Here is a 12,096-nt window from a genome sequence, read left to right on the forward strand (position 1 = left end):
GACAGGAGGAACACTACAAGGAGGAATGGAATGATTGAATGAATTGCCCCCTTGCATCATGTTCATTTGTGGAGATATAATAGGGACACTCATTGAAGGAATGAATGAAGAAGTCGGATTAAATGAAGGAAGAGGGTTAATTGAAGAGGAAGGATTGCCCCCATGACTGGTGATCACAGGAGGAATGTCTTGTGTAGAAGTAGCCATTATGTTTGATGTAAAGGTAGGTACGCTAGCAATAGAAGTCATCAAAGGAATAGAATGATTGACTTGAGTAGGAGGTTGTGTATAACCCAAATTTTTAGCACAACTCTTCATAAGCATCACATTCGAATCCACAATGTGTGCAATACCACGCAAAATATCAATTCCATTCTTATCACTTTGAAGCATACGTTTTAGACCCTCAATTAAAGGAAGAGCTTGACTATCAGGGTATTCTTGAGACATCCATTGTCGAAAATCGTCAAATTGGTTATCCAATTTCGAAAGTTGTTCTTCAGAAACCTCATGGAGAGCGTCTTCATCATTAGGAGGATTAGAGGAATTACCCATGTCCTCGTTAAAAAGGCTATTCAAATTAGGTTCCATCTCCTCAGTAGTTAAACCTCGGAAAGACTTAATTCTACGGCTTCGTCTAACGGGAATAGTGTAAGTAGGGCTTATTGTTGTAAAACTCATGCACTAGAGAGAGAGAGAAAGTTTTGAATTTTAGAGGTAGCAAATTTTAGTAAAATCAGCCAATCTTCTGGATTTAAGCTGTTAAATACAATCAGGACAATCTCCCGAAATTTCAGAAAAAATGTCAGGGACCGTGGCGCTTCGGAGTGCACACGGTCCCAGCAACTTTTTTCGAAATTCGCAGGGATGAAAGTTATGATGATTTTAGAGCTAATCTGAAAAAATTGAGTGATTTTACGATCTGTAGATAGGCCAAATTAAAGTTGCAATCTCGAAATTGAACCCTACCAAGATTGTCGAAAAATGCAAAAATTTGAATTTTGAAAAAGAGCGGGAAACTGAAATTTTGAATTTTATGATTTTAGAGGGAATGTCAAGAGCAATGCAAATTTTGAAATTTAAAAATTGACTCAATTTCACGCAAAATTCGATTTTGAAAGCGGAAATCAAAGTTGTTGTAATTAAGCACTTAATTTCAAAAGTCACAAATTGTAAGAATTTGAATAAATCACTGAAATTTCGAATGAATGATAACACACTTTTCAGATTTAGGACTGTAAGAAACACAATTTTGACACAAATTTCAATTTCAACAATTTTTGAATGATTAGAAGCCTTAATCCAAGCAATCGCTAGACCAACTTTGACTGTAATTTTGAAGGTGTTAAAATTGATAAAATCAGCCAAAATTCTAGATTTTAGCAGGAAAATACAGTAAGATCTCGCTCCCGAAATTTCGAAAAAAATGTCGGGGACGATGGCGCTCGAAGTGCACACGGTCCTCGCAACTTTTTTCCAAATTTTCAGGGATGAAAGATATTGTGATTTTATTACGGAATCCAAAGTTACAGCTGATTTGGAGATGTTTTTATCAGTGAAATTGTCGGACAAAGGTTGAATCAAGAGGGTTTCAAAAATTAGGGTTTTGACACTTAACCACTTAATTTTCAGAATTAAAGCACAAATATGAATTGATAATTTGTAATAGAAGGGCAGATCTGAAACAAGCATCAACAATTAAACATTTCACAAGTTTAATTACTTAAAAAGAAAATTTAGGGTTTTTATGCAATTAACCTCTAAAATTTTGCAAAAGATCAAACATGGAAATGTAATCAAGGAATCCAATTTTCAGATCTAACTATGAATAATCAGAAAGGATGTTCACGTCGGGTTCACCAAAATGTAAAGCGGAAAATCGCGATCGAACCCTAGTTGCTCTCCCCTCTTCCAACTCCAAGGAGAGAGAAGGGAGATTCACTAGGGTTGATGGTTTTCACTTAGGGGAGAGACTTTACATTCAAAAGAGGGGTTGAAACTCACAAGATCCAATCCCACACAATGCAAGATTGGATGCTAAATGAATTTCAAGGGTTAAGAAAGCAAGGCTACCTCTTTTGTAAAGAATGTTGATAGAAGAATTAAGCTAGGAATGCATAGAAAGTGACAAAGATTCGCTTATAAACTGAGATAGGGATATAGGATGAAGCTGCGGACCTGGAATTAGCAGTAAAATGTCGATACGGCGCTGTCCTGCAAATTTGAGCAAAAGTTGTCGGGACGATGGCGCCCAATGCCACGGTCCTCCGAAAAATCCGTGAAACGAAGGGGGATCTGTTCGTCTCTGCACAAGGATTCCAGATCTTCAATTTCAGCCGCGTACCTGCAACTTACACACAGAAAAGCGAAGACGATTGGGGGGTTAGGGATTAGGGGTTTGCCTTTAGGTCAAACCCCGGTTTTGGAATTAACCAAGAATTGAGAAATGCTGTAAATGTAAATGTCTATAATGTAAAACAAGTACTAATACCTTGTTCTAAGGATGTTTGTATCCTTATGTGCGAAGGTATAGATGTTGTATGTTGTATGTTGTAGCATGTAGTATGTGATCTCCTCTTCAATGGTTGAATCCTTGACTTGAATGCAACACTTAGCCTTGAATGGAGACTTGAAATGATCAATTTCTTGAAAGAATGCTTGAATGCTTGAATGCTTGAGTATAATTTCCACGCTTTTTCCCTCATGTGTGTCTCTATCCAAATGAGAGAGGAAAATGTAGTTTATATACTTGTCATTTAGGGCTGATAGACTGATTTTCCCGACCTTAGGCCGACCAGGAAAGATAATTTTCCAATTTGCAAACATAAAGACCCGAAGTCCAAAAGAGACCGGGCCCAAAATAGGACCCAGGGACCAGGGCGCTGGGCGCCATGGTCCTGGGGGGCGCCCTGGTCCCACCTCCCGGGACAGTAGGGTGCAAAGGAGGTTCAGGCCAGGGTGCAAGAAAATGTAGTTTTCAATGTCATAATCAGGTTTCAGGGTCTCCATTCAGGTTCCGTGTTGCGTCGCCATCGTGAAGACCGAAATGCAGTCGAAATTGCAAGTGTCGCAATTTTAGGACGCTACACTTATATTGTTTTCCACCTCTTATTTTCTAATCGATTTCCTCTTCTTAGTACTTCTTCACCTTATGAGTGATAAAAGAGATGCATTATATAGGGTTCATAAGGTATTTTGGAGTTTAGGCTGACATAAAATAGTCAAGTATAAAAATCGAGACCATAATTCAAATTGTGAAGGTTGACACTAGCAATGGCAACAATCTCAAGAAATTTTGGTGGGACACGGTTGGAGGGCACCCTGGTCCCACCAAATAGGGCCTTCAAAAGGGAGTCATGAGTGTCGGGATTTTTGATGTTATATCTAGTCCTAATTTAAGCATTTGATGACAATTAAATTGTAGGATTAATAATTAATATTTAATGTAAGATAGGACCTAAATAGACTCAAAATGCTCAACGAAAAAGCACATTGAAGTAGGTCCCAAATATAGTGTGAAATTGTAAAGTGATATAGTTTACTACACTACAACATGTATGTATGTGTGTATGTATATACCCATACTTATATGTATTATATGTACATGCATATTATTTTGATATAAATCATGAAATTACATTGATTTTGAGTTTCATTGTCCCTTGATAATGAGTGATTATGTTAAGGTCGCATGTTTGGACAAGTCATAATGGGGCCATCCATTTGTGACTGTATTGGCTCTCCAAATTTACTAAATGCATTCTCTGTGATACTCATAGAACCATAAATTGTGTTGACTTTGAATTCTATTGTGTAGTGATTGTGAGTGGTTGTGTTAAGACTACATGATTAGACCATCCTTTAATCCATACCATAAATTGTGTTGACTTTGACTTTTTTTTGCATTAATTTTGAGTGGTTGAATTAAAGATACATGATAGGACAATCCTTAATTGCACCCTCCATTTACCTAAGCTTTTCAAATTTGCATTATAATTAGTACTTTCATTTTCCATCATACTCATGAAAATACTTAATACAAATACTTTACCAGCATGCTCTAAAGTAATCTCAAATACCTTTTCTGATATTCCTATTACTTAGAAACACTTTTTTTCAAAATACTTAAATATAATATATAATATTTTCAAGTTTAAAAAAAATCCCACTTTATGAAACATATCTAATTTGGGCTTGAGAAATTCAGTAATAAATAAATTGAAATTGGGAATGACAGATGATTTAAAGGGTCTCTACTTTTGTAGATAAGTGGAATTTGGGTTCATTACTCCCTCTCTCATGTCACTTCTTAGGTGAATATAATTGACATTCCAACAACCCAAAAGGTGAATTCCCTAATTCTAACATGTCTCATGGTGTGGGGATACAATCCAATATGTTTCACACAAACCCACCCTTACTCCTATTCCTGCTTTTAAAATGGGAGGGCGAATATCAATAATTAGAGAAAGGCTCTATTTCTTAGTTTTAAAAACTCGCATGTTTGATAAGCCTTTTCAACATTATGTTATAATATAATTTGTTGACAACATCCTCACGTAAGTATTCTTCTCATGGGCTGCTACTTTTTTTTTATTATGTGGTGATTGAGTAATCTCTTGAGTCATTGTCATTTGACAAAACTGCCGAAAGGAGACTTTAAAAAGATGGAAACTATTGGATAATCTATTAGTAATATTTCTCAATGGTTCACCTTGCCCTAAATCGTATGGTGTAGGATCAGTCCAACAGTTGAGGAGAAGATGGGCCATTTAATGAATGCTAGTACAGCACATTGGATGTGTAAGTTTGCATTAGATTCATCTCCCATTTCTAACCTTTTGGCGCTTGACGTTGACAAGGTTTTGACTTGAGTCAAAACCCTACATTTCAGAAGAGTACTAACCCAAGACGCAAGTGAATCTAGTCTAAAATAAAATAGCCCTAGCAAGGTGCCAAAAAGCCTAATCTACGACTTCATCCACCCTTTCTAGTACTCGTGCGCCCCACAACGTTGAACACTAACGAACTATCAAATAGAAATTGAGGAGGATTCTTTGCATGACGTCCCATCCATGACGTATGCCATACGCATGCAAAGCGACCCGTAGGTGATACACGTGTGCTCAGCCACCAGCACGTGGGCTAATGACAGGTTGACAGTTGTAGGAGCTGATGTGGAGGATGTTGGCCCTTGTTGTGGCGACGTTCGATCCTTGCTGGCACTTACCGGGCTTTATAACCTGTTTTTTTTCATAAATAGTCATTTCTGCTTCCTGAGAACTCCTGGAAATTCTTTTTCAATATCTGATTGTTGGGTTGGTAGAGGGTTGGCCTAATGGGTAGGTTTTCCCAGCCTGATTTCAGTGTAAATATTTTTGAATCATTGATTTATCATTAGAAAAACAGAAAGTAGCCATTAGAAAAGCAGGAAGTAGCAAAATAGTTTTACATAGGCCTTGAGACCAAAAGATTGCAGAGACGTCTGATGAAAGAGGAGTAAAGGAAGGCCGGCTGAAGTTTTGACTTCACAAGTTTTTTATTGCTTGGTCTTCCTATTGTTATTTTTTATAGAAATTTCCTACTTCTAATCTTGCAGTCTGAAGAGAATAAAAAGATTTTTTTAGCTATATCTACACGATCAGAACATAAAGAAGTGTGAAGGACCTTATCATCAAGCATGAGGCTGGGATTGAGGAGGGAGGTGAATTAATGTTTATCAGATTTTCATAAATCATGAGGTTGTGGCTGCTGTTTCTGGATTCAATTGTGTGAAAGTTTTTTAGCATCAATATTTTGGATCAAGCTGCATGATCCATCGTAATCAGAATGCTAATAATGCTAGAGAGTTCAAAGAGGTGAAGTTTAAGGTTGAGTCCCAAATACTATTTTCTAGCATCAGTGTTTTGGATTGCACTCCATGATCCATCATCATCAGAATGTTAGAGATCTCAAGGAGATGGAATTTAAGATTGAGTATCAATTAGTATTTTGTAGCATCAATATTTTGGATCACAGTCCATGATCCATCATGAAATGTTAGAAAGTTCAAGGAGGTGAAGTTTAAGATTGAGTCCCACTTTCTATTTTTTAACATCAATGTTTTAGATCACACATCCATCATCATTAGAATGTTAAATAGAAAAAGAAGATAAAATTTAAGATTGAGTCAAAACTGCTATTTTTAAGCTTATGCTTGATCCTCCTCCTACTGTGAATTCTGACCAGAACCTCCCTATTGTTCCCAATCTTCTTCTCACTTCAAAGAAAGTAGAGAATAGAAACTGCTAGTAGACAACCCAAGTCAAAAGCCAGAATCAGTTTTTTCAAGTCTTGGCTCTTGAAAGATGGCAAGCATAGAAACCCTGGTGCAATTAGCATGAATCTGATCATAGGGGATCCATTCCATAATGCAATGGCAGTCTGTCTATATCAGACCAGAGTTGCAAAACAGATTTGCTCACAGAGTCGGCCTATAAACATTTACAGTCACATTGCATGATGCAGTGGTACTCAGTCACCACAAAATAGAAATATTTTATGTCTGAGCTCTTATTGCTCTTATTTTAGGCCTTTCAATCTGCAAGTTGGAACTAGTGTTGGTGGTGAGCTAGTCCTCAATGTCAGGCAGCAACAGCCCACTTCACAGTGCCCTTGAAATCTGGCTGGGAGACAAAGATGAAGAGAGCATAGCCCTAGATTACTTAGCCCCAGGTCCTGGTACCAGTAGTACTACAAACCAAGGAGAAACCAGTTCTAACCAGGCAATCCAGTCCATAGAACCAGGGGCTAGCTCCAATAGTTCTGAACTCCTGCATTTATCTCCCCTGTCAACAGCAAGGCCTGGTGAAGGTTCAAAGAATGTATGGGGCAATTTGGATTCTGTGTGCAGAACCCCACCTTCTCTTACCCAGGGCCTCTCAACAGAATTGCCCCTGAATGAGAACGATTCAGAGGACATGGTTTTGTATGGAGTTTTGAAGGAAGCTGCCCACAAAGGGTGGGAACCCCACGAAGAGGAAAATAAAATTAGGCCTGAAACTTCATCAGCATCAAATACTTTTGCCGTTCCCAGTGTAGGTGATGACAAGGAGAAAAGAAATGCGGAGAGACATTACAGAGGGGTGAGAAAGCGGCCATGGGGGAAATATGCTGCAGAAATCAGAGATTCCAACAGGCATGGAGTGCGGGTTTGGCTGGGGACATTTGACACTGCAGAAGAAGCAGCCATGGCTTATGACAGAGCAGCCTTCAACATGAGAGGCCCCCGAGCTCTCCTCAACTTTCCTGTTGAAACCATGTGGAGGTCCCTTGCTGGGAGTCGAACTGCTAACATCTCCAATCTTGAAGCTGCCTGTACTTCTCCTTCCTCGTCTTCTCATTCTGTCACTTCCACTTCTTCTTCTTCACCTACTTCTACTGGTGATAATGTGAGGCTGCCGTTTGATACAGGAAAAGATGTTTCTTCATCACCTGAATTGGGCACAGTTTCACAGCCATTGGAGGAAAGCAAGGAGAATGACAAATTGGTTGTGGAAGTTGAAGACTTGGGTGATAATCTGTTGGAGGATTTGCTTCTGTCAACCCAGCAGTCCTCTGACAATCTGGATAACTTAAATTAGTATTCTATCAATTTACTATTTGCCCATTCTACTGACAGATAATGCTGTCATACTAATACATGTGTTGTTTTAAGTCATGTGGACAGAGCAACCAGAAGGTCATGAAACCCAGAATTTGCCAGTTTTAGAAAAAAATTCAATGTTTCATGAGTTAACTTCTCTGACATTTGTTTTTGGTGAATTTTTTCATTTGTCAGAGATGTATATTTAAAGACCTATTTAAATGGATATTAATATTTATAAGTATATTGTTTGGATTTGAATAATTTTCTTATCGAATATGATGAATTGGCTTTAATATTTGAGGATTTAAAAGGGTTCTCCCATTCAAATATGATGGTGGTTGTTTCTGGATTGCAATTATCTGAGATTTTTTACATCAAATGTAATGTTTATATTCTTTTAGAGTTGAAGTATTTGTTCAGAAGGGTTCTGTACAATTAAAGCATCTCACATTTTTCGAATTTAAAATAATTTTAAATTTTATTTAGTTGAAGGAATGAGAAGATTTAGAATTTACAAGGTTAAGATAATTATCAAAATATAGTATGCATTCTTCAAGTTATTTTTGTATATGTTTTATTCAAGAAAGAATTATTATGAGGAGTAATAAGTTGCATAGAATGAGAAGTAGTCATAAAGACTACAAATCAAAGAAATGTAAAGACTATATAGAGATAATCAATAAGATTGTATTCATATAATAGATTCCAATATAGTTGAAGGCACTGTAGTAGAAGACTATGTGCGTGAGATTTAAATATGTTGTTTATATGTTTTTTTAGAGATGATGTGTTTGTTTTGAAGAGTTCTAAGGAGCAATTAAAGCAACTCTCATTTTTTGAATTTGACATAATTTTAAATCTTATTAGTGAAAGGAATATAAAGATTTAGAATATATAAAGTTAAGACATTTATCAAAGTATAGTATGCATTCTTCAAGTTAATTTTGCATTCTTTTACTTGAAGGAAAGATTATTTTGAAAGGTTATTTTTTTCTTTTTATAATATACAGAGTAATAAGTTACATAGAATGAGAAGTTGTCAAGAACAATACAAATCAAATAAATATAAAGACTATAGGTATAATTAATAAGATTGTATTCATATAAATACTAATTATAATTCAATAATAATATATTACAGTCAATTCTAATTAAATATGAATTTGATAGATTTTAATATCGTTGAAGGAATGTAAGTAGAAAACTAATAACGATCCTTCACAATATTATGACCACCATAAAACTTAATACAAAATGAAGATGAGGAGACAAAGATGACATACATGCTTGTTAAAAATGAATGAAGATTTACACTTGTACTATAAAAATGGATTGAAATTATCTCAAGTGTTCAAAAATAAGATTTAATTTTGCATCATGATATAATCATTTATATATGTGTGTAAATTTTATATGCATACTTTAATTACTATGCTTATTTATGAATAAGGTGGTTAATCATATTAATTATGAGTTATATTTAATATTAAGCATAGATATAATCTAAGTTTGAATCACATTTTAAATAGTAGATATTAATGCTGTAAATAATGTGATTATGTTTTGGAATTCCAAAACAAACCAACTACAAATTTGTTGCCCTATGAGTGTGACAAGATAGTTGTTGACAATCTCCTTGGTACATAGAGTATCATACAAAAGAAGCATCTAGCTATTTGAGGGTGATATGCATGAATCACCCTTGCACAATCATGTAGTTGTATGTAACTTTAGGTTTGTATGGAATTGTATCCAAATGTGCGATGTATTAATATTCATCTAATATTTATGTAGTTTTTTATTATATTTAGAAATTTTTATTCAACTTACAATGTTGAACATTATTTTTTGTTAGTTTCCCTCCGTCTTCTCCAAAGTGTGATCAAAGAAAAAAGTTTGTAAATTACAAAAGTTACCAAAATTTGACCACATAGGGAACTTATGAAGAGGGTCTAGACATGATACCTAATTCATACTATTGAGTAGGGTGAGAGAGAGAATCCAAGTTAGCTATGTGTATTGTTACTAGTCATAGATTCACTTAGCTTGTCATAGACTTCCTAAGTTTCAACACCAACACATAAACATATAAACATTTCTCTCTTTGATAAGGAATGGTGCAAATAAAACAAACTTCAATCTTTCACCCTTAATTGAGTTTTCTAGCAAAAAAATTGTTTATTTTATCTCTGAAATTTCTTCATTCGTGTTGTCACTACCTATTGAAGTCATAAATTTATTTTTTATGGCTTAGTATTATTATGAAATAAAATTTCTTATGTGCCATCCTTACCTATTTTTAAGGATTGTTGTGGACCATGGATCAATAAATTTGGGGAATGTGTTGAATTTATTGTCATGAGAAATTGCTTTACTTGGTGCTTCGCTCCTTGAACCCTCTATCACATGTGACCATAAAATTCCATGACCAATAAATTATTTATCTTATTTCATTGTCTAAAAATTGGCATGAGGTTATGGAAGTCTAGAGACATCTTTGTACATCTATTTGGCCTAGTTCTACAAATTGTTCTTTTTTCCAAGTATGAATCATTATTTTGCTCTTGCTTCAACTATAAAATGGATAAAAGGAAAGATATCATGTAGATTTTTTTTTTTTTTATAGCAAGAAGAAACTTGTGAATACAAACTGATTTGCATACTTGAAATCCATTCCTTAAACCCAAATGTCTATATTTTTGGTAGTCATGTCATATCATCTGATGATGGCGCATTATTCAAACGGGAACACTTGAAATTCTACCATAAGCACTTGTATAGTCACCATTTATCTATTTAAACTCTAGAAAGAAAAGAAAGAACTAAGGGGGTTCAAAATGTTGATAAGCTAGCCATTATAACTAGGTTAAAATTAATCTCAACTCAATGAGATCAAGTAATCACTTCCTTTAAGTTATAGTTTATGTTTATAGTGAGCATATAATATAGTTTCCCTAATACCAACTAATAACATATATATTCATAAATAGTTAAATATGCAATTCTGGACAATGTAAAATCATCTAATGCACTTGTGTGGACATTATATAGGCCCAAATAACTATATATACTCGTATATAGATAATACATATGTGCATCTATGCATGTATATGCAATATGCACTTACACTTGTGTATATGTGTACTTCTATATATGTACAAATATAGTTAAACCTATAGTGTGCATACACACAATGACTAATTGGCCATTAATTGAGTTTTATTTGGTTGAATGTTATAGCATTGAGAGCACAACTATTAATTCTTTTTTCTCTACCATTGGTAATTCCAAGATTGTTTTCAAAGCATATTAGTAGGTTTATAAGATCAAGTCTTACCCCATGTCCCCATGCGTCTACTTAAAAGTCTATTTTATGGTGAAAAATAAGCAGAGGAAAAAAATGGAATCTTTTCCTACTTTTGTGGAGCAACTGCTACTTAATAATGGAAAATAAGTTGTAGAAAAAAGGAGGGGTTGAAAATAAGTAGCAACTACTTATTAGAAAAAATGGCACATGGCTTCACCATTTTTTTCTCTCCTTTTCATTTGTATTTATTTTTGCCTCCAACTTTTATTCCCAATAAATATTAGTAAGAATTTTGTTTTAAAAAATTATTTAAGAGGACCGCTTAAAAGAACTTGCATCAAATTTTATTATTCATGGAGCTAGTAGCTAGCAGCTCACAAATTGTTGCTCAAAAAGTTGAGTAGTAGGTGCTAGCTAAAATAAGCTAAGCAATCTCATGGGAACATGTCCTTATAGTAGTTCCATAATTATTTTAGCCACATAAAGAAGTCCTATTTTGACCATAGCAGTCATACAAAACTTGTGTAGAATCAAATATATTTAGTGATTCTTTTTAAAACTATATTACTAGCAATTGAATAAGTCAATTTTAGTAACTATAGGACTATCAAACCTTAAATTATTTTAAAAAAGAAAAAAATCAATTACAAACATTGTTTACATTAGTACATTAGTGCATAATGCTTTCAAATATAGGTATTTTGTTTTTATATAATCACTTAGAATTAATAAATTTGTAATTTAATTATCAAGTTATATGACGTGCATAAATAGGTTCTATTGTGATAACATGAGAAATTAATTAGGCCAAAGTCATACATTTGAACCTTTATATAGTTAAGTAAATTTGAATTTTTTTTACACACCTTGATGTTAAAGGACAATGTTTTTAGATAGATGTTTTCTTGTGAAAATAGATCAGGTAGTAATGTATTATGTTAATGTCATTAAAATAGCATAGATAAGAAAAGAGTTTCTGGATTTGATTGTGTAAGATTTTTAACAAACGTTTCGGATCACACTCTGTGATCCATCATCAGGATAAATGAGAATGCAATGAGATGTTAAAAATCTTACACAATCAAATCCAAAAGCTCTTAATCTTGCAGATGTTAAAAGTTAGCTATGAATATTGTTACTAGTCATAGATTCACTTAGCTTG

General features: G+C 34.4%; 1 protein-coding gene across 1 annotated transcript; it reads left to right on the plus strand.

Moving 5' to 3' along the window:
- Positions 1–5,286: 5,286 nt before the first annotated feature.
- LOC131028499 (ethylene-responsive transcription factor 1B) lies at positions 5,287–7,922 on the plus strand. Its single transcript, XM_057958780.2, has one exon. It carries the CDS (start codon positions 6,621–6,623, stop codon positions 7,620–7,622), a length of 1,002 nt encoding a protein of 333 aa, XP_057814763.2. The 5' UTR covers positions 5,287–6,620; the 3' UTR covers positions 7,623–7,922.
- The last annotated feature ends 4,174 nt before the right edge of the window (positions 7,923–12,096 follow it).

This window comes from Cryptomeria japonica, chromosome 8 (genome assembly GCF_030272615.1).
Source record: "Cryptomeria japonica chromosome 8, Sugi_1.0, whole genome shotgun sequence".
NCBI lineage: Eukaryota > Viridiplantae > Streptophyta > Pinopsida > Cupressales > Cupressaceae > Cryptomeria > Cryptomeria japonica.